This window comes from Callithrix jacchus, chromosome 1 (assembly GCF_049354715.1).
Source record: "Callithrix jacchus isolate 240 chromosome 1, calJac240_pri, whole genome shotgun sequence".
NCBI lineage: Eukaryota > Metazoa > Chordata > Mammalia > Primates > Cebidae > Callithrix > Callithrix jacchus.
Window position 1 is genome coordinate 197,390,064 of NC_133502.1, and position 25,469 is coordinate 197,415,532.

The following is a 25,469-nucleotide window of genomic DNA, read 5'->3' on the forward strand; positions in this document are numbered from 1 at the left end:
TAGCAATGTGGATACTGCAGCTCTAGAACCACGACTTCGGGATCACTTCCTAGCTTCCCTGTTCTAGAAAATAGTAGGAACGAAGAAGAGGGCAGTTAAATAAAGACTAAGTCGAGCGCGGCGGTTCGTGCCTGTAGTCCCAGCTACTCCGAAGACTGAGGGGGAAGCAAGAGGATTGCTTGAGACCAGGAGTCGGAGGACGCGGTGAGCTATGATTGTGCCACTGCACTTCAGCCCGGGCGACAGAGTGAGATCCCGTCTCTAAAATAGTAAGAATAAATAATAATTAAAAATTAAAGACTAAACCTATAAATGTTGTTAGGCCAAATGGTGTCCACGCATGAAGTTACAGGCATGGGTTCAAATCTGGACTCCACCATAACCATGTGCATAAAGAGGCATACACCCGAGGTCTCGCCAGTGTAGCCCTTGGCGTTATTCCAGGACCAGCGTCTTCTGTACGCTTACTCTGGGGTTCAGACTTCTGCGCCCCTGGCCGGCGGTGGCGCGCCACCTCCACGCCTCTCTCCAGCCCTGAGCTCTCTGCGGCCGAAAGTGGCCGGGCAAGCGTTGCCATGACAGCACCGCGGGTGGGGATGCGGAGGGCAGAGCGCGCCGGCCCGCTAGCCCCTTTGTGCGGAAGGGGCGGCGGTGTGCTCCCCCCAGCCCGGCTGCACCCCGCTTTCCCGGCCAGGACTCTGGGCGAGGGAAAGGGGAGGGTTAGGTGTGGGGCTGTAGGGGCGCAAGGAGGAGGGAGAAGGGTGGAGGCGAGGGCCGCGGGTGGGGCGCCTCCGCCCGCCAGCCGCTCCCGCATTAAAATTTCATGGGCGCTGCAGCAGCTACAAAGACGACGCCGGCTGCGCTCGGGGGACCGGAGGGAGGGAGGCTGCGGACGAGTGCGGGGAGGAGTTTGAGGTGGGAGGTGCTTGCAGGGACTCCCCCAGTTCTGCGCTGTGAGCCGGGGCACAAAGAGCCCTCTGCACTCGCGCCGCAGGACCGCGGACCCGAGGTAAGGCGTCGCCCTGTGCTAGCAGCCTTCCTTCCCTAGCGCCCTAGTCCCCGAACGGGGAACAGCCGAATTCCCCGAGGCTGGGGTCGAGGGTAGGTCCCAGAGTCCCGGGACTGGGTTCAGGGGTGGAAGACGCCGCCTGAAGTGCCCGGCATTTGATGGATGAAGACGCTTTGCAGCCTGTAATTGTCAAAGACAGCCAGGACTTTGGCCGGGATGCGGGCGGGCGGTGAGGCCCGGCAAGGGGAGGATGCTTTGGGAGTCCAGTGCGAATGGGGGTCTTATAGTCATGATTGTGAGGGGGAACAAAGACCCTTTCCTTCCTAAGACAGGAGACCGAATTTGGGAGGTGGGCCCGCGAACCTTCTCGGCTCACCGAGTGAGCAGTTAATTGGCCAAGTCATGGAGAGTCCAGAGGGTCTCAAACTGGAGGTGGGGGGTGGGGTAGCGGGGCCGGGTCATTGAGCTTCCCTTCCTTCATACCCAGCCCGCCCCCTCTCCCCAGAGCCTGCCATTCCTTCACTTCTGGGACTCAAATCCCGGATGTCCGGCGTCCAATTTGGCTCCCAAAGGATGGAGAGGGCTGGTAACTTACCCTCGCTGAAAACAACAGTGACATCAGTTTATGGAGAGGTTACTCTACGCCAGGGACCTGCTTGGTGCTTTGCAAACGTTATCACAACAATTCCACGAGGTGGTAAGGAACAAGCCCATTTTAAAGACGGAGAAATGGAGATTCAGAGAGGGTTATCGACACGTCCAAGGTCACACAGCCAGTGACTGTGAATCAGCTATGTAGGACTCTAAAGCCCATTTGCATCTCCTTAAGGATCTGGGGAGGTCCCGGATGGGTGGGTCCCGGAACCCACCAGCTCGATTCTTCACCTCTCCTTGGCTCCAGGACACTGCCTGGAGAGCCTGGGAATTTGGGAGGAGAGGGGCCAGACCTTTCCCCTCCTCCAGCGGAGGGTCTTGGCTTAGAGAAATTGTTTCTAGGACTGTGCAGGGGAAGGCCCGGGGGGGCGCGCCCTAGATTCCCCACCCTCATCCCAGGCTCCGTATCCGAGGATGCCCGGCGCCTGGGATTGCTGGCGCGCACACCCCACTGCAGTGCCGCCGCGGGGAAAACGCCCCCACCTGCTGCGGGGGGAGGGGAGGAACTATGAGAGGGAGGATTGCGAGAGAACCTGAGGGAATGGCTTTGTTTTTTCTCGGTGCCAGGCTGGGACTGAGCGCGGCTCAAAGCACAACACTCGCTCTGGACTCAGTGCTTTGCAAAGCTCATTCCCATTTGGGAGCATCTGGGTGCGCCGCGATGGCCCAGGGACGGGGGCGGGGATAGACGCAGGGCAGGGATGAGTAATTCCACTTGACAGACAGGGAAACCTGAGGACAGTGGTTCTCAGACTTTAGGGGCGTTGCTTCCAACACGCAGATGTCTGAGCCACGTGGCAAGGGGGATGAGTCAGCAGGTTTGGGGTAGGGCTGGGTACCTGATGTTTACTCAGACCTCCTCATCCTCATCCTGCAGGTGGGCAGATCCTTGATTGAGGTAACAGTGCCCCCACGTCGCCCCTCACCCTTCTAGGCAGAACCATCCAGCAGTCTGGGCAAACCGTTTCCTGACACTTTGCCAGCTCCTAGCTTTGAGTGGCATTGAATTGATCCCACTCTAACTTTGGTTAATTTCATGTGGAAAGCATTTTATGTAAACCCCTTCCATGTCCCCCATGCCCTCCGATTTTACTATTTAGTGACCCTTTCCATTGAGAACTGTTCTGAAATCTACTCATTTTAAGCCTTAACCTCACTCTTTAATAGAGGAGAGTGGTGAAGTCTTCAGTGTCCCCCAGAACAACCACAACCCCTCACCACAAGCTTGAGGAGAACGGTTCCCTATGCTTGCACAAACAGTGAGAATTTTGGGCTGGGCAAGGTGGCTCACATCTGCAATTCAGCACTTTGGGAGGCTGAGGCGGGAGGAGTTCAAGACAAGCCTGGGTAACATGGTGAGACCCCATCTCTAAAATAAATAAATAGAAATAAATGAGAATTTTTATAATTTTTGCTGATTTTAAAAAACAAATTGAATAAGTTTAATAAAAGGCATGATAATTACAGAGGATTTAGAAAAGACAAAAAAAAAAAAAAACCAGAAGAAGAAAACTCCATTTTTTTCTTTCTCCCCTTCCTCCCTCCCTCCCTTCCTCACTCCCTCCTTCCCTTCCTCTCTCTCCTTTCCCTCCCTCACTCGCTCCCTTCCCCTCTCTTTTTCTTTCTTTCTTTCTCTCTTTCTTTCAACAGAGTCTTACTCCTTGCCAGGCGGGAGTGCAGTGGTGTGATCTTTGGCTCACCACAACCTTCACCCACCGGGTTCAAGTGATGCTTGTGCCTCAGCCTCCCAAGTACCTGGGATCACAGGCATATGCCACCATGCCCGGCTAATTTTTGTAGTTTTTGTAGAGCTGGGGTTTTGCCATATTGGCCAAGCTGGTCTCGAACTCCTGGCCTCAAGTGATCTGCCTGCCTCAGCTTCCCCAAATGCTGGGATTATAGGTGTGAGCCACCATACCCAGCCTGAAAACTCCATTTTCATGTATTTCTCTCTGGTATATTTTCTATTATTGAAAATAATAGTGGAAATTAGCCAGGAGCAGTGGCTCATGCCTGTAGTCCTAGCACTTTCGGAAGGTGAGGTGGGTGGATCACCTGAGGTCAGGAGTTCAAGACTAGCCTGGTCAACATGGAAAAACCCTGTCTCTACTAAAAATACAAAAATTAACTGGGCGTGGTGGCATGTGCCTGTAGTTCCATCTACTCTGGAGGCTGAGGCAGGAGGATCGCTTGAACACAGGAGGTGGAGGTTGCAGTGAGCAGAGATTATGCCACTGCACCCCAGCCTGGGCGACAGAGTGAGACTGCCTCAAAAAAAGAAAAAAAGAAAAAGAAAAAGAAATTGCATTATATGTATACTGCTTTTGAAAATTACATCAGATGTGTTTCTCCACGTTATTTGCAGAAACCATCACGAGAGATTTCAGTGTTTCATGAAGGAGATAAATAAACATGCTCTCCTTCGTCAGTTCCCTATTGTCTGTCCTGCTAGTTGTTTTTAATGTTTCTTTTTTTCTGCGTCTTCATTTTAAGGTCCTTTCTCTGGCTGTGATCCATGCTTCTTCCCCGGGCAGGATGACACTCTTTGAATTTCCTTATTCATCAAGGCAGTGCAGGGTGGTGGAAGGAGACGCAGCTGAGAGTTATGCAGGTCAGTGTGCAGAACCTTCTCCCCACCTGTGTCCACTTCAGTCAGGAAGTCACGTCCCTTCTCTGAACCTCAGTTTCCTCATCTGTAAAATAGACATCACAATCCCGGTTTTTTGTTTTTTTTTTGAGATGGAGTTTCGCTCTTGTTACCCAGGCTGGAGTGCAACGGCGCTATCTCAGCTCACCGCAACCTCCGCCTCCTGGGTTCAGGCAATTCTCCTGCCTCAGCCTGCTGAGTAGCTGGGATTACAGGCACTCGCCACCATGCCCAGCTAATTTTTTTTTGTACTTTTAGTAGAGACGGGGTTTCACCATGTTGACTAGGATGGTCTCAATCTCTTGACCTTGTGATCCACCCGCCTCGGCCTCCCAAAGTGTTGGGATTACAGGCGTGAGCCACCGCGCTCGGCACAATCCCGGTTTTAAAAAGCGACGATGAGGCTACAAACCAGCGCACATTGGGTGTCGTGTAGGTGCTTAGTAAAGCTAGTGAATGCCATCGAGCACCCACTGGATGCCAGCTGAGTTCGTTTACATGGTACCTGAGTCTTGTATGGATACTTAGTGATTAACTTTTATTTCTGTTGAGGCTGCTGGTTTGTCTCCTGGGTGATTATTAGCCTGTTTGAGCAGCGTGTCTCTGGGGCACTGGGTCCATTGTGCAGATTCAATGGGCTTCTGAATAACTTGCAGGCTAGTCTTTTGTTTCAAGAGGACCCCTTCCCTTGTCTCTGAGGCCTGAATCATCTGTTGGCTCGAGCTCCGAGGAACAATAGCCAGAGATTCTCAGGGGCAGAGGCCAAGTCTGGCTGAGGGTGACATCTGTCTCCCTATCCCATTCTACTCTGATCAGATCAAATGAGGCAGGTGTCCCCTTATCCCTTGTGGTGACAGGTGGGCCCCTCTGGAAGCTACTGGATGAGTCGTGGAAGGGAGGGGTGTGCTGAACTATTGTGTACTCAAAGGTGTGCAGAAGATGATGAATAGCAACCAGCCCTAACTATCGCTTTGTTACCGTTTACCAAGCTTCTTGCTCAGTGCTCTTTCATAGAGACTCCATGATAAGGCAGGGAATTCGCCATTGCAGAGAAACAGGCTCAGAGAGGTGAAGTGATGAGCTCAGGGCCACACAGCGAATAAGCTGTGGAGTCAGGATTTCAACCCGTGTCTGGTTTGACTCTGAAACGTGTGTTTGTAACTACTACAGTATACCACTCTTTTAAAAGTGAACTTGATCAGTTGCCTACAGACTGTGAAAGCAGCCGGAATAAACTGAACGGAGATGATTTGTCAATCACAGGGCAGTTTTCTCACAGTAATGGTAATGCAGATGGCCACAGAGTTTGCAGTTTACACATACTTCCTTGGATCTGTTCTCATTTAATCCATATATATATCCATCTATCTATATATATAGATCCATTCTGTCATCCAGGCTGGAATGCAGTGGAGCAGTCTCGGTTCACTGCAGCCTCTACTTCCTGGGCTAAAGTGGGCCTCCTGCTGCAGCCTCCCAAATAGCCACAGCTGCAGGTACACGCAACCATGCCCAACTAATTTTTGAATTTTTTTGTGGAGGCAGAGCCTCCATCTGTTGCCCAGGCTGATCGTGAACTCCCGGCCTCAAGCGATTCTCCTGCCTCTGCTTCCCAAAGTGTTGGGATTACTTTGTGAGCCACTGCACCCTGTCCCTGTCCTTATTTGAACAAGCTCCTGCCCCTTTGGGGGCCCAACAGGCCTGTTTAGAATCTCCGTTGCCTTGTTTTCTAACTGAACCTCGGTTTCCTCATCGGTAAAGTGGGGATGATAAAACTCAGCTTGTTTTTCCATGTAGATAAAGACACTCCCAATTAGGATCTGTTCTTAGTAAATGTTAGTTTAGCTTCCTTTCCCTCCTTGCTTTTCTTGCCCCTCTCTCCACCTCAGGGTTTCCCTTGTTTGAAGGAGATTTGAATTTCGAATCTGCTCCTTTGTGGACACTGTGTTTGAATTCATCAAGACACAGCGGTTATACTCCTCTGCGGAAGCATGGGCTTTCCCCAGTACATCTCTTGTGAGGCACTTGGCACATTTCATTATTCCCCGGAGCTTCCGTTACCTGTGGGCACGGGCTCATCCAAGGCAATCTGGGCCAACATCTCTTGGATGTCTCAGCTCTCAGAGTAGTGATTTTATTCCAGAGTCAGGGAAAAAGACCAAAAACTCATAGGGATTTGAAAATGCAACAAATGTAGGTTTCCCTGGCAGCTGCCCATCTGTTACTAGGAATAGTGCATGCTTGTTTTGGGGAAAAATGAATATCATGGGTGGTGTTCATGAACTAATGGTAATAATAGTCATGTAAGAAAATGGCAGAATTCAAGCCAAGTCTCATTCATCTTCTCATTTGATCCCCATGACGCCCCTGTGAAGTGGGCACTGTTATCATCCTTATTGTGGATTAGGAGACTGAGGCTCACTGCGGGTGAAGGACTTGCTCGAGGTCACGCAGTGTGCTGGTGGCAGAACAGCACAGGAATCCAGGCCGTAAAGCCTGTGTTAGGATGTAATTGTTGACACTGGCCTGAACAAAATACCTCTTTGTGGCCAGGCGCAGTGGTTCATGCCAGTAATCCCAGCATTTAGGGAGGCCGAGGCAGGTGGATCACGAGGTCAAGAGATCGAGACCATCCTGTCCAACGTGGTGAAACCCAGTCTCTACTGAAAAATACAAAAGTTAGCCGGGTGTGATGGCACGCACCTGTAGTCCCAGCTACTCGGGAGGCTGAGGCAGGAGAATTGCTTGAACACAGGAGGCGGAGGTTGCAGTGAGCCGAGATTGCACCATTGCACTCTAGCCTGGTGCCTGGCAACAGAGCAAGACTCAAAAAAAAAAAAAAACCAAAAAAAACCCAAAATGCCTCCATGTTTCCTGGTTTGCTTTTGGTCTGCATCCGAGGAGATCAGTTTTGGAAATGCTGTGATTTGAAACAGGACCTTGGCATCTATTCTTCAGTGAGCCCACAGGTACGTATTTATTCTCTCACTCCTGTCTCTTTTTCTTTTGGTGACAGTTGGAGGCATCTGTCCACCCACGTGGTTCCAGACACCTTCATGTGGCCACCATAACCCCATCGGCATCACAGGAGTAGCCAAGGTGATCCTCCCCCTCTTCCTGTGTACACTGGGGTTGGCGGAGACCACCTCATGCTTTGAGGTCAGATCCACCACAAAATCCGTATGTACTGAGACCTCCTGAGTCTTAGAGGTGGGAGAGACCTCTGATGACTCTCTGGGTTCCAGTTCCTCAATCATGCCTTTCCTGATTGACCTTGGCTTCAAGTGCGGTGGTCCGTGTGGCCTAGTGAGAGCTGAGATGATGAGGCCCTGGTGCCCACAGCCAGTTCTCTGTGTGGCCTTTGATCTGGCGCCTCTTAGTTCCATTCCTCTTTTATTACATATAAACGAGTTTTGCAAAAACAACCTTGTTGCGGTGTAATTTACATGCAAGGAAACGCACCCATTTAAAGCACACATTTCAGTGTATTTTGACAAATGTATACACCTGTGTAACCATCCCCACAATCAGGATGTAGCACATCTTCATCGCTCTAAAATGTTCCCCAGCATTCCTTCCCAGCCAATCCCCTCTCAGCCTCAGCGCCAGCCCCAGGAAACCACTGACCTGCTTTCTCTGAAGTAGATTGGATTTTTTTAAATGTTCCATATATATATGGAAGCTTCTGTGTTCAACTGTTTTTTTTTCCTGAACAGAATGCTTTTGAGGCTCATTCCTTTTTTTTTTTCCCCCGAGACAAGATCTCACTCTGCTGTGAGGGCTGCAGTGCAGTGGCACCGTCTCAAGGGACTGCAACCTCTGCCTGCGGGGTTCAAGTGATTCTCCTGCCTCAGTCTTTCAAGTAGCTGGGAATGCAAGTGTGCGCCACCATGCCTGGCTGATTTTTGTATTTTTAGTATAGATGGGTTTTCGTCATGTTGGCCGGGCTGGTCTCGAACTCCTGACCTCAAGTGATCTGCTTGCCTTGGCTTCCCAAACTGCTGGGACTACAGGCATGAGCCATCATGCCCAGCTGAGGCTCGTGCTTCCTGTTGCTTGTCTCAGTAATTCAATTCCTGTTCTGTCCAATTTCATTGAGGCATAGTTTTTGTTGTAGTTTTTTTAGATGGAATCTTGCTCTGTTGCCCTTTTCTGGAGTGCAGTGGTGCAATCTCGGCTCACTGCAACTTCCGCCTCCCAGGTTCATGCCATTCTTGTGTCTCATTTTTTTGTATCTTTAGTATCTTTTTTTTGTATAATTTTTTTTGTATCTTTATTTTTTGCTAATACTTTTTGTATCTTTAGTAGAGATGGGGTGTCACTGTGTTAGCCAGGATGGTCTCAATCTCCTGACCTCGTGATCTGCCCACCTCAGCCTCCCAAAGTGCTGAGATTACAGGTGTGAGTCACCGCTCTTGTTGCCCAGGCTGGAGTGCAATGGCACGATCTCGGCTCACTGCAACCTCTGTCTCCTGGTATCAAGTGATTCTCCTGCCTCAGCATTCTGAGTACCTGGGACCACAGGCGTGTGCCACCACACCAGGCTAATTTTGTATTTTTAGTAGAGATGGCGTTTCTCCATGTTGGCCAGGATGGTCTTGAACTCCTGACCTCAGGTGATCCAGCCACCTCAGCCTCCCAAAGTGCTGGGATTACAGACGTGAGTCACCGTGCCCGGCAGAGGCATAGTGTAAATGCCATATAACTCACACGTTCAATGATTTTTAGTAAAGGTACCGAGTTGTGCAACCTTCACCATAAATCGGTTTTAGAACAGTTCTGCTCCCCCGATAAGATCTCTCATACCCATTTACCATTCATCTGCATCCCATCCCTAACCCCAGGAACCACGAATCTATTTCCCATCTCTGTAGATTTTCCTTCTCTGGATATTTTGTATAAACGAGATCATACAATATGTGTTCTGCTGAGCCTGGCTTCTTTCCCTTAGCATGCTGTTTGCGATTCCATCCATGTTGTAGTATGTATCAGTAGTCTGTTCCTTTTTATTGTTGAGTAGATTTCGTTATGTGGATAAGGCACATTTTGCTATTCCATTCACCAAGATAGGGGATTTTAATTTGATCTGTGCTGCCTAACTGGGGTATATACATATAATGCTTACAGGATAAATATGGTGCATATTTCTCGAATATAAATGTCACACACAGATTTACTTAAAGTTTAAATCATTGAGTAGTGAAAATGATTTTTGGAACATGTACTGTGTGCCAGGCACTGGCTAAGCTTTGAAAATCATTAACTTTGAATGGGCGTGATGGCTCATGCCTGTAATCCCAGCACTTTGGAAGGCTGAGGCCGGCAGACTGCCTGAGATTAGGAGTTCAAGACAAACCTGGCCAACATGGTGAAACGCTGTCTCTACTGAAAAAAAAAAAAATTAGCCAGGCGTGGTGGCATTCACCTGTAATCCCAGCGACTTGGGAGTCTGAGGCAGGGGAATCACTTGAACCCGGGAGGCGGAGATTGCAGTGAGCTTCGATCACGCCACTGCACTGCAGCCTGGGCGACAGAGTAAGATCCCGTCTCCAGAAAAAAAAGAATATATCATTAACACTGTGTCACACATTGAGTATATGGGAGTGAGGGAACCACAGTCTCCTCCAGGTTTCTTTGGCCCCAAAGCCCATGCCTTCCTTTGTACCCTCTTCACCCAGGAGCTAGCTAAAGGTCCCGCGAAACCTCCATCGGCTTATTAATATCATGATTCTAGGTCCACAGAGCCAGGGGAAACAGTCACTGTGGACCAAGCCAGGCTCCTCTGAGCAGCCCAGGGTCTATTTACAGAGAGCAGCAAGTTCCTGGGACAGAGGAGAGAGAAGGGAATTTCCAGGTTCTTCAGGACGTTCACAACCATGCTGAGAAGCATCCTTGCAGATAAGTATTTAAACTCACCAGCCCGTAGCCTACCAGCCTGCCCTCTTCTGGTCTGTGCAGGAAAGTGCGGTATCCTAGAATCCCACAGTGGGAGGGGAAATGGGTGATGTAGCTCATTCGCTTTTCTACCTCTATGGAAGAAAGAAAGCGCTTGTCCCCATTTTATGGGGTCCCAGAAAGGGTGACTTTCACACCCCACTTTTGGCGTCAGGGCTAGTGTTTTATAAACATCACCATGTGGAACTTTTGGACAGCTCAGTTAAATGACTTCATCTCTTGTGCCTGTAAATCTGCTATTAGAAGGAGGCTGGGGACTCCCGGGTGCTGTGAACTGGCCCTTCTTAGTTTCGGCATTTTGTTATTCTATTTATAAACCTTGGCTTGGGTTCCTTGGCCTTGAAGTTTAGTGGAAACTTCGCACTGTGCCTTTAGATGCATTTTTCTCAGTGCCAGAGTCTGAGTTCGTCTCCAGCTCTGGACTCGTGCCCTCACTCCTAGGTGCTGACAGCAAGCTCTGTAAATCTGCTGAGAAGGCTCCCTGACTCTCCTGACTCAGGTCTGCCATTGATGAAGACAGCACAGCTGTTACCCAAAGCAAAACCTGGCAGGTGGTGCTAGGTCAGGATTAGCGGTCATTCTCTGGTCTTCTCCAGATTGATGACACAGGTTGGTCTTAAAGGAGTCCTACTCCAGCCTCCGGCTCCTCAAATTTCCTCTGGTGCAGGGCACATCAGGGAAGGGCAGGGGAGAAGGAGGGGAGCAGAAAAATAACTGAGGCTGGGCAGAAGAGTCCCTTCTGTTTCCATCTGCTGCTTAAACCATGGGTTATTGTTGTGCACTTCGAATGTCAAGGCAGGAAGGGTCCCAGGGTCACCCAGTGTGGCAGGAGTAGAGCTGGGATCAGAATTCTGGATTCCCAACTCTCCATTCAGCTGCAATTCAGCTGTCACCAAGCTGCTCAGTTTTTCCTCCTTTCTCCCTGGTTGCATTCTGCTGCTGTTGGGAAACAGGGCGTGAGTGAAGGGAATCCCTCTCCCCTCTCCGCTCACCTTTTTTTTTTTTTTTGAGATGAAGTTTCGCTGTTGTTACCCAGACTGTAGTGCAATGGCGCGATCTTGGCTCACCGCAACCTCCGCCTCCTGGGTTCAGGCAATTCTCCTGCCTCAGCCTCCCGAGTAGCTGGGATTACAGGCACGCGCCACCATGCCCAGCTAATTTTTGTATTTTTAGTAGAGACGGGGTTTCACCATGTTGACCAGGGATGGTCTCGATCTCTTGACCTCGTGATCCACCCGCCTCGGCCTCCCAAAGTGCTGGGATTACAGGCTTGAGCCACCGTGCCCGGCCTCCGCTCACCTTTTAAGGATGTTGCGGGGTGGAGTAAAGGGAGGGGCAGGGTTGTGTGCCTGAGTCCAGCTTCTCTGGCTCCGGGGCCTTCTATCTTCAGCAGGGAGTTCTGGCAAAGCCTGAGCCTGGGTAGAGGGCCTGGGTGCGGTTTTCTCCTGCCGTGTGGTTGGCTCTTTTGTCTTCCAGGATGGCCTGTGGGGTCTGTGTGGGGAAGGAAGGAGCTGGGAGCCTGGGCTGTCTGTGTGCTGGCTACATGCTGCCAGGTAAGCCTGGGAGGGATTTGGGGAGGGAGGGAGGTCACACAGAGCTGAATTTCATGGGGGTAGGTTGTCCCTCCCACCTGTGCCCCCTCCTCAGGCCCAGAATGCTTCTGCTCATGAGAAGATGGCCTGGGAGCCAGGTGGCTGGAAGGCTTGCTCTGTGTGGTCTTGGTGGGGGTGGGTGGGATGGGATGAGGACCAGTGTGGGTGAACTTGAGCAGATAATTTAGCATGTTCCTTCATTCAGCCCCGGCATGGACCAAGTACCTTCTCTGAGCCAGGCGCTGGGGATGCAGAGGTGAACCCAGAGACGTGGTCCTGTCTGCTCGGATCTTCATGTCAGAACACGCTTTATTACAGTCTCAGCCAGGGGGTGAGCTCCCCGTCCTGGGAGCAGTGTGTGTATGCGTGTGTGTGTGTGTGTGTGTGTGTGTGTTGAGGGTGGTGGTGTGCAGAGGTCCTCCCAGTGGGAATGTTGTAAAAGGAATTCAAGCCATCAAAGGACTCTGAAGGTCCTTCCCACCCACTCAAACTGTTGCCCCTCCTCCACCCATGATGCTCCGGGGGCTTGCCATGGGCTCCCTTTACTGCTTTTCCCCAGTCCCCTGAGCTAACCCTGCCTGGTGGAGAATTCTCAGCTTTCATCGCTTCCTCTTTACACAACATTTTTTTTTCTTTTTCTTAGAGACAGGGTCTCACTTTGCCCAGGCTAGAGTGCAGTATTGTGATCACGGCTCACTGCAGCCTTGACCTCCTGGGCTCAATACATCCTCCCACCTCAACCTCCTGGGTAGTTGGGACTACAAGGGCATGCGACCGTGCCTGGCTAATTTTCTGTAGAGACAGAGTCTCATTATGTTGCCCAGGCTGGTCTCGAACTCCTGGGCTCAAGTGATCCTCCTTCCTCAGCCTCCCAAAGTGCTGGGATTACAGGTGGGAGTCATTGTGCCTGGCCTAAGTTTCTTCGAAAAGATTTTCATGTCCAAAGCCCTCCCTTCCATCCTGTGTGTGTGCTGGGGGCATGAGAGAGATACTGGGGCAGGGGGATCTCTGAACATGTGTCCCCTCAGATGCAGAATTAGGCTGGGGGTATGTGGGAAGCTGGGAGTGGAGGCTGTGGCTTCATCCTCACTCGCTGTGTCCCTGCCCCACACCCCAGGTGGCTCTGTCTGGGCCGAATCTCAGGGACTCCTGGCCTGGACTTCTCTTTGGACCTCGGGTGACCCTGGACTCTGGCCACAGGGACTTAGCGGGCAGACTCCGACGTTTTCTAGCCCCCTGGGTGACTCCCTGACGATCTCATCCTCCTCACCTGTTGGGATGCAGCCTCCCATGGACAGGAGCCCTTCCTGGCTGATGCTCGACGACTGGATCTGGCTCCAGGGGTATGAGGGAGTCCTGGCAGCCTGCTACTCCCTCCTCACCTGCTCGGGCCCTGCCGGCTGGGCCCTATTGTCTGGGGCTGGGGTCCCTTTTCTGACCCCATGTGAACTTGGTTCCTTCTCCAGTTTCTGCCGGTGACCAGACAGAGCCTGGCCTGGGCCAAGGCCCCACTGACCACACTCTCCGCAGGGCTGGGTCTCAAATGACCCTACAGGATGGGGACAGGAACAGGGATGGGAGTCGGGTAGGGGCTGTCAGTGGGAGGGCAGATGCAGCTCCTCCGTTTGGCCTGTGTGAAATTGTCATTTTTGTGGGGGGCCTCCTTGGTGGGGCTTTTCCATGCTTTTCCTGTCCCTGATGGTTACAAAGAGGAGACAGTCAGGACCTGGGAGGAGCTGGGGCCTTCCCCCTGCATTGCTGAACTTTGGGAGGGGCAGCTAGAGGGGCTGAGTGTGCACCATCCTGAGAAGAGAGGGTCTTTACGGGATACGAAGATCTAGGCCAGGGAAATTCACTAGAAAGAGATAGGTGGCCCTGGGTGTTTTTCCTGCCATGCAGAGGGAACCAGCCTTACCCAGAGGCTGCAGGGGCCACCTGAACCCAGTCTCGGGACACTTCTCCATCAGGCCCCTGCTTCTAGCTGCACCACTCCTGGATTCTGTTCTTGGGGAGCAGAAGGTGGCAGGACAGCCCCCACAATCCGCCTCTCCATGTGCAGTTTTCCTTACATGCCCACCTCTCCGCTTTCCTCCTCCGATTACAGCCCCCTCCAGAGGGGACAGTGCCAGTGTTTACCAGAGAGCAGCTCCCAGGATGGGGAGGAGGGCGGTTGTGTACTCTTCATCAGCTTGGGCTGCCACAGCACCAAGCCACAGACTGGATGGCTTAGACAGCAGGAATTTACATCCTCCCGGTTCTGGAGGCTGGGAAGTCCAGGATTGAGGTGTTAGAGTTGGTTTCTGGCGAGGCCTCTCTCCTTGGCTTGCAGGTGGCACCTTCTTGCTGTGTCCTCACGTGACCTTTTCTCCACGGAGAGGGAAGGACAGCAGGAGCGTGCTCTGGGGTCTCCTCCTCTCCTTATAAGGACACCAACCCCATCAAATTAGGGCTCAACCCTATGACCTCATTTAACTTTAACCCCGTAGAGGTCCCATCTCCAAAAAGAGTCACATAGCGGGATACTGCTTCAACAAATGCATTTGGGGTAGGGGACACCAATCCGTCCTTAACAGGGTGATCAGCACAAACACAGAAAGCCAGGGCCATCTCCCCTTCAGAATTCCCACTCCTGACCCAGGGAGGGGCAAGGGGAGCAGACGTATGGGAAACAGACACTCAGAGTGACAGGTACCATGCGGGGGTGGCTCAGGAGTGCTTGGAGGACATATGGAACTGGCTCAGTGCAGAAAGGAGGGGCTCCTGGGAGAGCTGTGTCCAGAGAAGAGCCTGGGCTACAATCTTGGGCAAGTTACTTCACCTCTGAGCCTCAACTGCTCTGTGAAGTGAAAGGCACATGCTTACCTGTTAGGTGCAGGGAGGATTCAGGGAGATCGTGTGCCTAGCACAGCGCTTGACTCCCAGTAGGTGCTCAGCAAATGCTCCCATCCATCCTGGAGTATAGATTTAGGGTTTATCTTATTTATTTATTTATTTTTTTCGCTCTCTGGACTTAAAACCTCAGCATCTTCTGATCCAGAGGCATTTCTGATTAGCCCTTCCGCTGGCTGTTTTCCCAATATCCCTCTCTAATCAGCTTGGGGAGGTGGCAGCATTTCATGGCCTCCATAGTAACTCACAAGGTTTCCTGGGGTATTTAAATTCTACTCTCTCATCAGCATTGAGCACCTACTTTAGGCTCTTTCTTGTGCTAGCCATTTGGGGGAAATATGGGTGAAGAGTGGGCAGGGTTCGAACCTTTATGATTTCACAGCCATGCTGGATGGGTAAAACCAGCTCACAGTCTACTGAGGTACAAGTTCTGAGTGCTTGGTAAGTGGGAGAGAGACCCCAGAGAGGGCTGCTGCAGTCTGGAACAGCTTCCTAGCAAGCTGTACCAACCAGGGCCTTGAAGGATGAGAAACATCTGGCTGAGATGAGACCCTTAGGGAAAGTCCCAAAGTAAGTTCTAGGAAATGTCATTGCTCTTTGAAAACAAAAACAAAAACAACAAACAACAGGTTCAAATTCAAATTCTGCTGCACTACTGAAGTCGTGCAGGACTTATCAGAGCCTTTAAAATGCTAATTGCAATTTCAAATACTCATGGAACATGGGAGATGCTAGGCTGGGGTTTCTGTGGGAAAAGTACAGCAGTGGTAGAGATGGCATAATTAGAATACACTCAGGTGTTTTGTAGCATTGGCTGAAAAGGAAGCAGACCGGGAGGGCATGGGGAGTCTCAACTTAGTTCTAGGAGCCAGGCCAACTTGATGCAGTTTTTTTTTAGCTGAGGGGAGGGCAGGCCAATAATTGGAACAACTAGAGGCCTGGCAGTTGCTGTTGGAAAAGATGTCTACTGAGCATGAGGGTCAGATCTTTTGTGGCGAGATGCTGGTGTGTGTGTGTCTATACCAGAGTGTAACAGGATCCAGCCCTCTGGGAAGGGGCTGACCAGAACCAGGCAGGGGGTTTCTATCCAGGACAAGTAGGGTCCATTATCAGGGGACTGAAATGTTTCCAGGGGTTAATCTGAGACCCACAGCCAGTAAATAGGGAAGCAACATTTTGGGCAGGGGCCAGGTGGTTGGGATTGATTTTGGTGGGTATGAGGGGCTTAGAGGTAGACCCCCTGCCATGGTCAGGCCCCATTCCCTGGCTGGTGGGGACGGGAGGCCTCTGGAGCTGCAGCTGGAGAGGCTGGGGCAGTGTTGCATGGTGTGATTAACCTACTAACCCAGGGCTCGGCCAGGACGCCGTGGCGTGTGACGAGGTGCCTGGCCTTCTGCCAACCAACTAACCTACTAACCAGGCCCGAGCATGCCCTACTAACCCCCCGCAGCCAGATCCTACTAACCGTGCAGCTCATGGGCCTTTCAAGGGGCTGGGATATGGGGGCAGCCAAGGCTCCAGAAGGCTCTGCCTATGGGCTGGGATCTTTGTGCAGACCCTCGTTCCAGGACAGGGAATGCAAATAAGACTCATCAACTCTGCCACTTCTTGTTGGGTGACTTTTAGTAAGTCACCTTACTTCTCTCAACCTCAGTTTCCTCAGTGATAGAATGGGAGTACTGATATCTCACAGGTTGCATTGGGGATTCCCATGAATATAAGGGTCTTGGCACATGGCAGATACTTAAAAAAAAAAAAAAAAAAAAAAGAAGGTGGAGGGAGTCCCCCCAAACCTGGTTGAACATGCCTGCTGCCTAGGCCCTGGCCTCTCTGGGTGTTCTGCACACAGATCCTTCTGCCTGGGGCCAGACACTTGCTTTGAACCCCTAACTGTCACTTCCCCACATTCTTCCTCAGTCTCAGCTTTCTTTTCTGTAGGCAGCTCTTTTGTTCGATTACTAACCCGTCTAACCCCTGGGGTGCCCCATCATCCCTTAACAAAACTAACGGACCTGTGTGCGTTCTTCCTTTTCTCCTAGCGACTCCTGTGTGTGTCTGCTGAGGTGCCCTGTCCGCTGGTGCTGTGCTCTGACTTACTAACCCAGCCCCTACTAACCCTGTTTTCTCTTCTTACTAACCCCAGCCCTGTCGAGCTCTGGGCTCCCCTCTGGGGGCTGGTCCCCCTCCTTTTGGCAAGCAGATGACCTGGGTCTACTGGCCCTATAGAAAGATGTCCCACTTTGCTGCCCCACATTGGCTATAAGATCAGAGTCCATTGGGCCAGGTCTAAGGCAGGGGACGGCCCTATTAACAAGACTCAGAGCAGGAGGTGGTCCTGTGGATGTGGGAGGCTCGACTCTGAGATGACTTCTCTGTGCAGAAGTCTGGTTGCCACTGGGAGTAGGTGGGACCAGGGAAACCTCTGGGACGTGAGTGTGGAGGCCTGTGGGTCTAGACTAGAGTGTGGAGCTCTGAGCATTTGTATCCTTCTCGGGAAGGAAGCCGGGGAAGGATCTTTTCCATTGTTAAGTGGCGGGAATAGGAGCTACCCTACACAGGAAGCCAAGAGGGTGGCGTGTCCCACGAGGAAGTCAGGAGGGGGCGTGCCCGTCACCGGAAATTGGCAGAGGGGCGTGTCCCACATCGGAAGTCAGAAAGCGGAGCCTTACACCGGAAGTAAGTGAAGCTGGGTTTCCGCACGCTAAAAACCCCTGAGTGGAGTATTTAGTACGCAGGAAGTCGGCCGGAGGAATTTTTCCCATATTTGAAGGCCGGGAAGAGGGACATTTCTGACACCGTAAGTTAGTGGAGGGCTCTTTCCCACACAGAAAGTCAGCTAGAGAGGATTCTCCCGTCTCGATCTGAGAGAGGCGGGTTTTCCTTACCGGAAGTAGGCGTGGGACCACGACCCGGGGCCGTGACCGGAAGTCATTGAGAAAGATCTGTTCCCACGCCCAGAAGTTAGAGGGCGTTAGTTGTCCTGTTGAAAAGGCGGAGTGGGGAGGGGAATCAGCTTTACCCCGGGCTCGGAGTTCGCAGGAGTTAGAAGTGGGGAGCAATAAATGAACCTCAGGGACTTACAGGGTTCCCGAACGCCGGCCAGGAGTGCATCCCTGGCTTTCTGTTCCCACCCACGTCCCTGTCTCAGCCTGCCTCCCCCAGAGCCCGCCAGCCGCTAAGCCGGGGCCACACCTGGGGGTGATTTCATGCCTCACCTCCAGTAGGCCCCTTGGTCTCTTTGGGCTAATCTCTGGCTCTCTTGCACTAACTTTTGCTCTCACCCAGCTAATCCCTCCCTCACCCTGGCTGACCCAGGGGCTGACCACTACCAACCAACCTGGCCTGTCTGGGGGCTTCAGGCTCCTGGCCTGGGTCTGACCAGCTCTTAATTAACCTTTCCTTCACCGTGACTAACTCCTGCCTTCCTGGTCTGTTCCTTTCAGCAGAAACTAATGGCTTGTGGATTTCTTTCTGACTAACAACAGGTCTAACGTTCCTTGTTACTGTTAACAGCTTGGATGTCGGCATGGCTGGGAAGGGGCTAACACAGGCTTGGAACTTGACTAATAGGAAAAAGCGTAGCTAGTAATTTTGGACGTGGTGGCTGCTCTGAGTCAGAGCAATCACAAGTCGGTAAAGGTGGCAGTTCTCTAAAGGAGGTGCCAGGGTTCTGGTGTGGACCAGGCCTGATGGAGCAGCCGTACCCACCAAGGTGGGGTCAGAAGTATAGTCAGTCTTCTAAGGTTTTGATCTTTGGGCATAACTTCACTCCTCATAGTCTGCATTTGGTTTCAGTTCTTTAAAAAACTTAGCCTTTTGTCTACAATAGTTCGAACAAGTAGTTGCAGCTCTTATGAACCTTAAAATAACTGTCTTGTGTCTACAGAGCATTTGCCATTTTGTATAGGGTCACCCGTCATCAGGCCAGGGCCTAGAGTCTTTGTTTTGGAGACTTTGTGTTTTGGAAGCTCTAGGACATAAAACGTTAGATCAGAGTGTTCAGAAGGGTTATAAGTCCATCAGCCATTTACATGTTAGTAGTAAAAATTAGCTGAGCTTCCTTTCTAACTTTTCGGCTCTTCCAGCATAAACTCTTCTGTGCAGTTTGGCTGCACTGACGAAAGGGGAGTTTTTCTGGAAGGGACTTTTGATCTCTTTAGACTGAAGGAATGTCCTTTGGGAGTAGAGAGGCAGGGAGCATAAGCCTGGGATTCCAGATGCAGGTAAGAGGTGGCACTAGATCAAGGTTTTGCTGGCTCAGTCTGGTAGTCAGAGTCCGTGGGAGAAGACAGCTCAAGGCAGGGCCTGGAGGATTGAATCAGTTTAGGGATAGGTCAAAGGCTGGTTTGGAGCCTTACAGGCAGGTTGCTTGGGTCATTGAATGCTAGTCTGGGGCTGAGAGCCCTTTTCTCCGGCAACCGTGCACTCAGAGCTAACCAATTGTAGTTGGTAGTGAGGACTGAGGGGTGATCCAGAGGCCTGAGCTGCAGAAGGAGCAAGAGAGAGAAAGATGTCTTAGGAAGAGCCTTGTGAAGACACCTTGGCAGTTGGCAGGGACCTGGGATGGGGTAGAGTCTACACCTGGGAAGTGCCTGCCTGCTGCCCTCTAGTGGCTGCCTTACTCCATTTCACTCAAAGCAGGAAGCTCAGAAACCGCTCCGTTTCCTGAAACTCCTTTTTATTTACAAAGATTTGATGCTGCTAAGGACCTGCTATGTGCCAGGCACTGCTCTGGGTGCTGGGACCTGCACATGAGCTTTTTCATCATGGTGTTTTTATAGCCTAGTGGGAGAACTGGTGAAGTAGATAGTGATTCAGTGAGATGGGTGTTATGATGGGTTGGGGGCTATGGGAGCACCCAGGAGACAGACAAGATTGATGTGCACCTACGCTGTGCCAGGCATGTGCCAGGCCTTGGGGATGTGGTTGTGGTTAAACACATTTGGTCTTCAGGAGCTTTAATTCTAGTGTTTAGGGGGGATACAGGGGGCTGGAATGGGGATAGAGAGACACCTAATCCACCCTAGGGTGGCTTTCCGGAGAGGGGAGCATGTCAGCTGAGCTCTGGCTGGGTGGAGTTCCAGGCAGTGAGAGTGGTGGACACCAGTTTCTTGGGATCAGAGCTGATCCAAAGAGGTTCTGGAAGGTTCATGTGGAATGTAGCAAGAGATAGAGGAAATGGACACGGTGCTGGGGTTGCCAATGGGTTTAGATTTTAACCTTAGGCCTTAGGGAGCCATGGATATGATCTGAGAAAGGGAGATACTGGATTTGAGTTTTAGGCTGGCCATTTGGCTCTTCCAGCCCGGGTGGAACTCAGAGGAGCTTGCAATGGGCTCTGGCCACATTTTAGACAACTGAGAAGAACTTGAAACTTGGAAGACCCTTTGGTCCATCTTTTGGTAAACAGAATCCATACATGTTGCCTCAGTTGGAGGTAGCTCTGCGATGACTGGAAAGTAAAGAGGACCACGGTGACAATAACGGCTTGGCAGGGGAGCAGTCTTGAAAACGTGTAATCCGTGGTGGTGTGAAGCCCCTGGAGAAGATCTGGGGAAACACGGTCATGGGCTGCACATCTATAAGAGAATGCCATTGGGGAGGGAGCCCATTTGTCATGCATGGCTGCAAGGGGGACATACAAGTGTGGAGTAAGCTTGCGAGAGGCTGATCCTTGTCCCAGAGAGGGAAAAATATGTCTTAGGGGGTAATGAACCTTTTGTTGCCAGAGGCAGAGGGATCGGGACTAGGCCAACATAGAGACTGGTGATGGTTGTGAGATTCTAGGTGTGTGTATGTGTGTGTGTGTGCGCGCGTGCACACGTATGCACATCGTGACAGTAGAGGAGGCTGAGCCCCAGCAGGCACATTCTCTTCAACCCCTTCCCTCATTCAGTCTGCTCTTGAAAGTCTAAGGAACATCCAGCTTGCTATGAGCAGATCTTAGAGCTGAGGAATTGGCCTCCCAATCTGAAGAGGTGTCGTAATCCTTTCTTAATAGGTTGTGCTGTGGACCCACCGTGAGGGCTGCACTGGTGTAAATGGTGACATCCTGAGCTGGGGGATGCTCTCGGGGCGGGGTGGGGGATTGGTTCCATTCCAGCAAAGGCCCGCCTGAGAGTTTGTCCAGGGACCCGTTGTTTTACTTTAACAGACCAGAAAAGATGTTTGTTTTCCACGTTGTTTAGCTCCAGGGGCTACCGAATGTGTGGGCAGAAATTGCTCTGTAGATTAAAAATCAGATTTTTACATGGATTCAGCAAAGGAGTGTCGACTGGATTTTTGTTTTCACCCATGAATGTGGCTGCTTCTGTGTAAGATGCCATTTTGCTATTAAAAATGGATTCACACTGGAAACATGCCTGTGGTGTATGAAGCAGAAGGGACATACTGTTTGGGGGAGAGGGGGCGGCCAGCGGCACTTTCAAGGGGCAGGGGTGGGCTCTGTTGGTGAGTCAGCCTTTCCTCAACAGTGACCCTAGAAGTCAGTGTCATGGGGCATTGTGTTTTTTAATTTTGGTAAAATAGACATAAAACGTAACCACCATAATCATTTTTAAGTTTAGTACATTCAGTCACTATCACCATTGGTATTTATTTTTATGTTCTTTTCTTTAGAGATGAAGTCTTGCTATGTTGCCCAGGCTGGCTTTGAACTCCTGGTCTCAAGTGATCTTCTTGCTGAAGTCTCTTGAGTAGCTGGGACTGCAGGCATGAACCACCGTGCCTAGTGGTATTTTTAAAAAATAACACTTTTTTTGTGCCTAGGGCAGTGCTTTGCGAAATCCAGGTTTTTATTGCCAGGGAGATTATACTTCCTTGGGGAGGCAAAGAGTTCCTTGGTGACAGAGTAAAAGATGAGTTTGCTGTGTGGTCATGAAGGACTGACAAATGTAAGCCACACACATTGCTGCTCTTCCCTTCAGCATCCATGACAGACATTGCAAATCGATCACCTATCTCTCTTTTGGAACTTGGGTGCATTTTCAGGTTTTTCTCAGAACGGTGTTCTGGGCAGCCAGGAGTTTGCTGGGGGTGGTTTAATTAATTAATTAATTAATTAATTTTTTTTGAGACGGAGTCTGGCTCTGTCGCCCAGGCTGGGGAGTGCAGTGGCTCGATCTTGGCTCACTGCAACCTCTGCCTCTCAGCTTCAAGCAATTCTCCTGCCTCAGCCTCCTGAGTAGCTGGGACTATAGGCACGCACCACCATACCCAGATACATTTTTTTGTATTTTTAGTAGAGACGGGGTTTCACTATGTTAGCCAGGATGGTCTTGATCTCCTGACCTTGTGATCTGCTCACTACGGCCTGGAAAAGTGCTGGGATTACAGGCATGAGCCGTTGCGCCTGGCAGGGAGGTGGCTTTAAAAGAACTTTGGAGTCAGTTTTAGGATTGAGATTACTGATAAATCTCGATTTGAATCCCAGCTTTGCCAAACACCTGCTGTGAGCTCTTGGGGATGATTCCCTTTCCCTGAGCCTCTATCTGTTCTGTGGAGTGGGGAGACCACTCCACCTCATAGGACCACTGTGAGGATTCCCAAGGGTTCCTGCAGAGCTGAGACAGGGCTTGATACCCTGCCCTGAAACCTCATTCTCTGTTAGCACCAGATGATGGATGGCGGCCAGAGGTGCTCTGTTGAAAAGGAGGTCAGGAGACGGTGAGGTGAGGGTGGGGGCTGTAAGGGGGGCTTCCTGGAAGAATCAAAACCTGAGGGGAGCCTTGAAGGATGGGGAATGGTCAGTGAATTAGGAGAAAATGCCAACAGTGGTACAGAGCATTTTGGAGTGACTCCTCCAACATTCATTGGACTGGATCTGTAGGAGAGGAGGATACTGATGGATATTGGGGCGGGACGGGGTGGACAGTCCAGTGGAGGTTACAGAGGTAAGAAGTGGAGGCTGATCCGTGCAGCAGTGTTCAAGGCATGGTAAGAAGAGTGGGAATCTCCCAGGGTTGGCAGAACTTTTGAGCTCCTCCGCCCTCAAGGGACTGCAAGACCCCTAATGAGAAGAGAGCTTCCTCCCAGTCCTCCTTTCTCTTCCTCCTCTCCCTCCCTCCCTCTGCTCACCCAGAAACTGTTTACGGGGTTCTTGGATACTCGGCACTGGCCTGGCCTCTGGGATGCCCGGTTGCTGACTTTTCTGTTGCCAGGGCACCTATTTTTGCACTGGCTGTTCCCTTCACCTGGAACATATGTCCCTCTGCTTTTCACATGGCTGACTTCTTGGTGGCTCTCAGCTGAGCATCACCTGCTCAAAGAGGCCTCCCCCGACCACCCTGTCCACAGTACCCTATCGCTGCGGCTCTCAAACATTTTGGCTATAGGCCCCTTTACACTCTCACCATGTGAGACACACTGCTAGTTGAGCACCTCTTTTTGGAAACTTGGGTCATTTGTAAGAAAACATGTTATTTTTGTTGATATGCAATGGGTTTATTATTTGTTATTGTGATTTTTATGAATTAATAACGAGTCTTTTTAAAACGTCTCTGTTTTAATTGTTAACGTGGTGGAGTCTCTACAGTGGTTTCCTTGGTGTCAGTGGATGCATTGTCAGCCTTTTTCTCAGAAAAGTGTTGTGGGAAGCCAGGGCCAGTTTGTTGTGGGTGGTTTTTGTTTTGTTTTGTTTTTTGACGGAGTCTTGCTCTGTCTCCATGCTGGAGTGCAGTGGCATATTCTCGGCTCACTACAGCCTCTGCGTCCTGGGTTCAAACGATTCTCCTGCTTCAGAATCACAAGTAGCTGAGACTACAGGCGCCCGCCACCATGCCCAGCTAATTTTTGTATTTTTAGTAGAGATGGGGTTTCACCACGTTGGCCAGGATGTTCTTGATCTCTTGACCTCATAATCCACCCACCTTGGCCTCCCAAGCAGGTGTTTTTTTTTTTTTTTAAAGGCATTGTGGACACTGGCCACTCCCAAGGCTCAGCTGGCTCATGTTTCATTCATTCAACAACATGTTTTTGAGCCCTACTGTGTGCTAAACACAATGCTGGGTGCCCAGGGCACAGCAGACTGGCATCGCCCCTGCAGAGGCCACAATCCAGGAGAGGCAGTGAATGAAAACTAGATTTGGACGGGGGACAGGAACAGGAGAAGAAAACCACTGTAGAGAGACTCTACCGTGTTAGAAATTAAAACAGAAACATTTAAAAAAGATTTGTTTATTAATTCATGGAAAAATCACAATAAAAGTAAACCCATTGCATATTAACAAAATAACACATGCTTTATTGCAAATAACCGTATTTTCCAAAACAAAATAAATTTAGTGAGAAGACAGCATTGTTGTAGTTTCTTTGGGTAAATCTCTTTAATGTCTGGCTTAATAGAAGACAGATTGTGTTGCATTCTGATAGCTGCTTCTGCATTCAGTCTGTTGCATATCAATGTCCTGTGGCTCCTGGAAGGGCGTCCAGTCCCCTCTTTGTAGGTGCTCCGTGGCCCAGTCAGAGCCGTAGTTCATGGGAGCGGCCAGGAGATGGCGGTGTTGCATCGAACCCCCGCTGCTTATTCTGGGAAACTCGGTTCGTCTGGGGGCGTTTGGGGCTGGATGCTCTACCGGAATACTCTGGAGATTCCAGAGTTTTAGGGCGTTGAGAAGGACTTGGCAGGAGTGGGACAAGGAAAGAGACTGGAGACAGTGCAGCTGAGGACAGAAACTCTGGAAGAGCACTGTTCATTTTGCAGAGGGCTCCTTTTCTTTTTCTTTTTCTTTTTAGGACGGAGTCTCTGTCACTCAGGCTGCAGTGCAATGGCGCGATCTTGGCTCACTGCACCCTCTGCTGCTTGGGTTCAAGCAAGTCTCCTGCCTCAGTCTCCCGAGCAGCAGGGATTACAGGCGCGCGCCACCATGCCTGTAATCCACCCCTCACTGGTTATGTGACTTAGGGCTGGTGATTTCTCCTGTTTGAGCCTCAGTTTCTCCATCTGTAAAATGGGAATAACTGTGTCCCTTTCTTTTCTTTTTTTAGAACAACTCAGCAAACTAAATTCCTGTTTATTGTTGGACAACGTTGTTTCACACATACATCAAACAAGCCAATAAATAAATAAATAAATAAATAAATAATAAACAGCAATGTCATAGACCAAAAAGGAACAAAAGGAAATCTTTTCATCTTTGGCCTTTTTTAACCATCTCATACAAACCAACTATTTATAGTACAGCCAAGTACATATACAAAAAAGTTACCGTATGCTCGGAATACGACTGTTTTTCTGTTGCCGTTTTAGATTTTTTAACAAGGTTTTTTTTCTCCTTTGAGATTGTAATGAACACCGTCACACCACAAGTAAAGTCAGAAGTAGGACGCAGAACGTTCCTTGGTCATCCGAGATCATTAAAAATGGCTGACCCTAACAATATGTACAAAAATATAAAATGTAAATAAAAAATACAAATTTCCTTTAAAAAGTACTTTAATGGAGAGCAAAAATAAATAAATAAATAAAAAGCAGGAGTTGGAATTCTGGCATCTGATAAAATAGATTTTAAAGCAACAAAGATGTAATGGTAAAAGGATCAATGCAACAAGAAGAGCTAACGATCCTAACACCCAGATACATAAGACCTATAAAGAGACTTAGACTCCCTAGACTCCCACACAATAATAGTGGGAGACTTCAACATCAATATTAGATCAACGAGGCAGAAAATTAATAAGGATATCCAGGACCTGAACTCAGATCCGGAACAAGTAAACTTAATAA

At 50.3% G+C, this 25,469-nt stretch overlaps 1 protein-coding gene across 30 annotated transcripts; it reads left to right on the forward strand.

Moving 5' to 3' along the window:
* Positions 1–782: 782 nt before the first annotated feature.
* LOC103796371 (uncharacterized) lies at positions 783–13,483 on the forward strand. Of its 30 annotated transcripts, none has more exons than XR_013521997.1 (8): positions 943–1,009; positions 1,497–1,706; positions 4,157–4,274; positions 6,864–7,279; positions 10,045–10,874; positions 11,742–11,818; positions 12,063–12,188; positions 12,975–13,483. XR_013521997.1 is itself a non-coding variant. In XM_078337044.1 (6 exons), the coding sequence occupies exons 2-6, from the start codon at positions 1,635–1,637 to the stop codon at positions 13,107–13,109; spliced, it is 528 nt and encodes a 175-aa protein (XP_078193170.1). In that variant the 5' UTR covers positions 943–1,009; positions 1,497–1,634; the 3' UTR covers positions 13,110–13,483. The 30 variants fall into 30 exon arrangements, 3 of the variants coding, with proteins under 3 accessions (XP_035123924.1, XP_078193170.1, XP_078193174.1); XR_013521977.1 differs by lacking the exon at positions 6,864–7,279 and adding an exon at positions 7,327–7,409; XR_013521998.1 differs by lacking the exon at positions 6,864–7,279 and adding an exon at positions 7,327–7,409 and having other exon boundaries at positions 10,119–10,874.
* Positions 13,484–25,469: the final 11,986 nt, after the last annotated feature.

Excerpts from the sequence above, each read along its gene's own strand:
- LOC103796371 (XM_035268033.3), top strand. The coding sequence starts at position 824 with ATGGGCGCTGCAGCAGCTACAAAGACGACGCCGGCTGCGCTCGGGGGA. Across the intron at positions 1,010-4,156 it reads CGCAGGACCGCGGACCCGAG|GTCCTTTCTCTGGCTGTGAT; the intron begins GTAAGGCGTCGC and ends CTTCATTTTAAG. Across the intron at positions 4,275-11,741 it reads CGCAGCTGAGAGTTATGCAG|GATGGCCTGTGGGGTCTGTG; the intron begins GTCAGTGTGCAG and ends TTTGTCTTCCAG.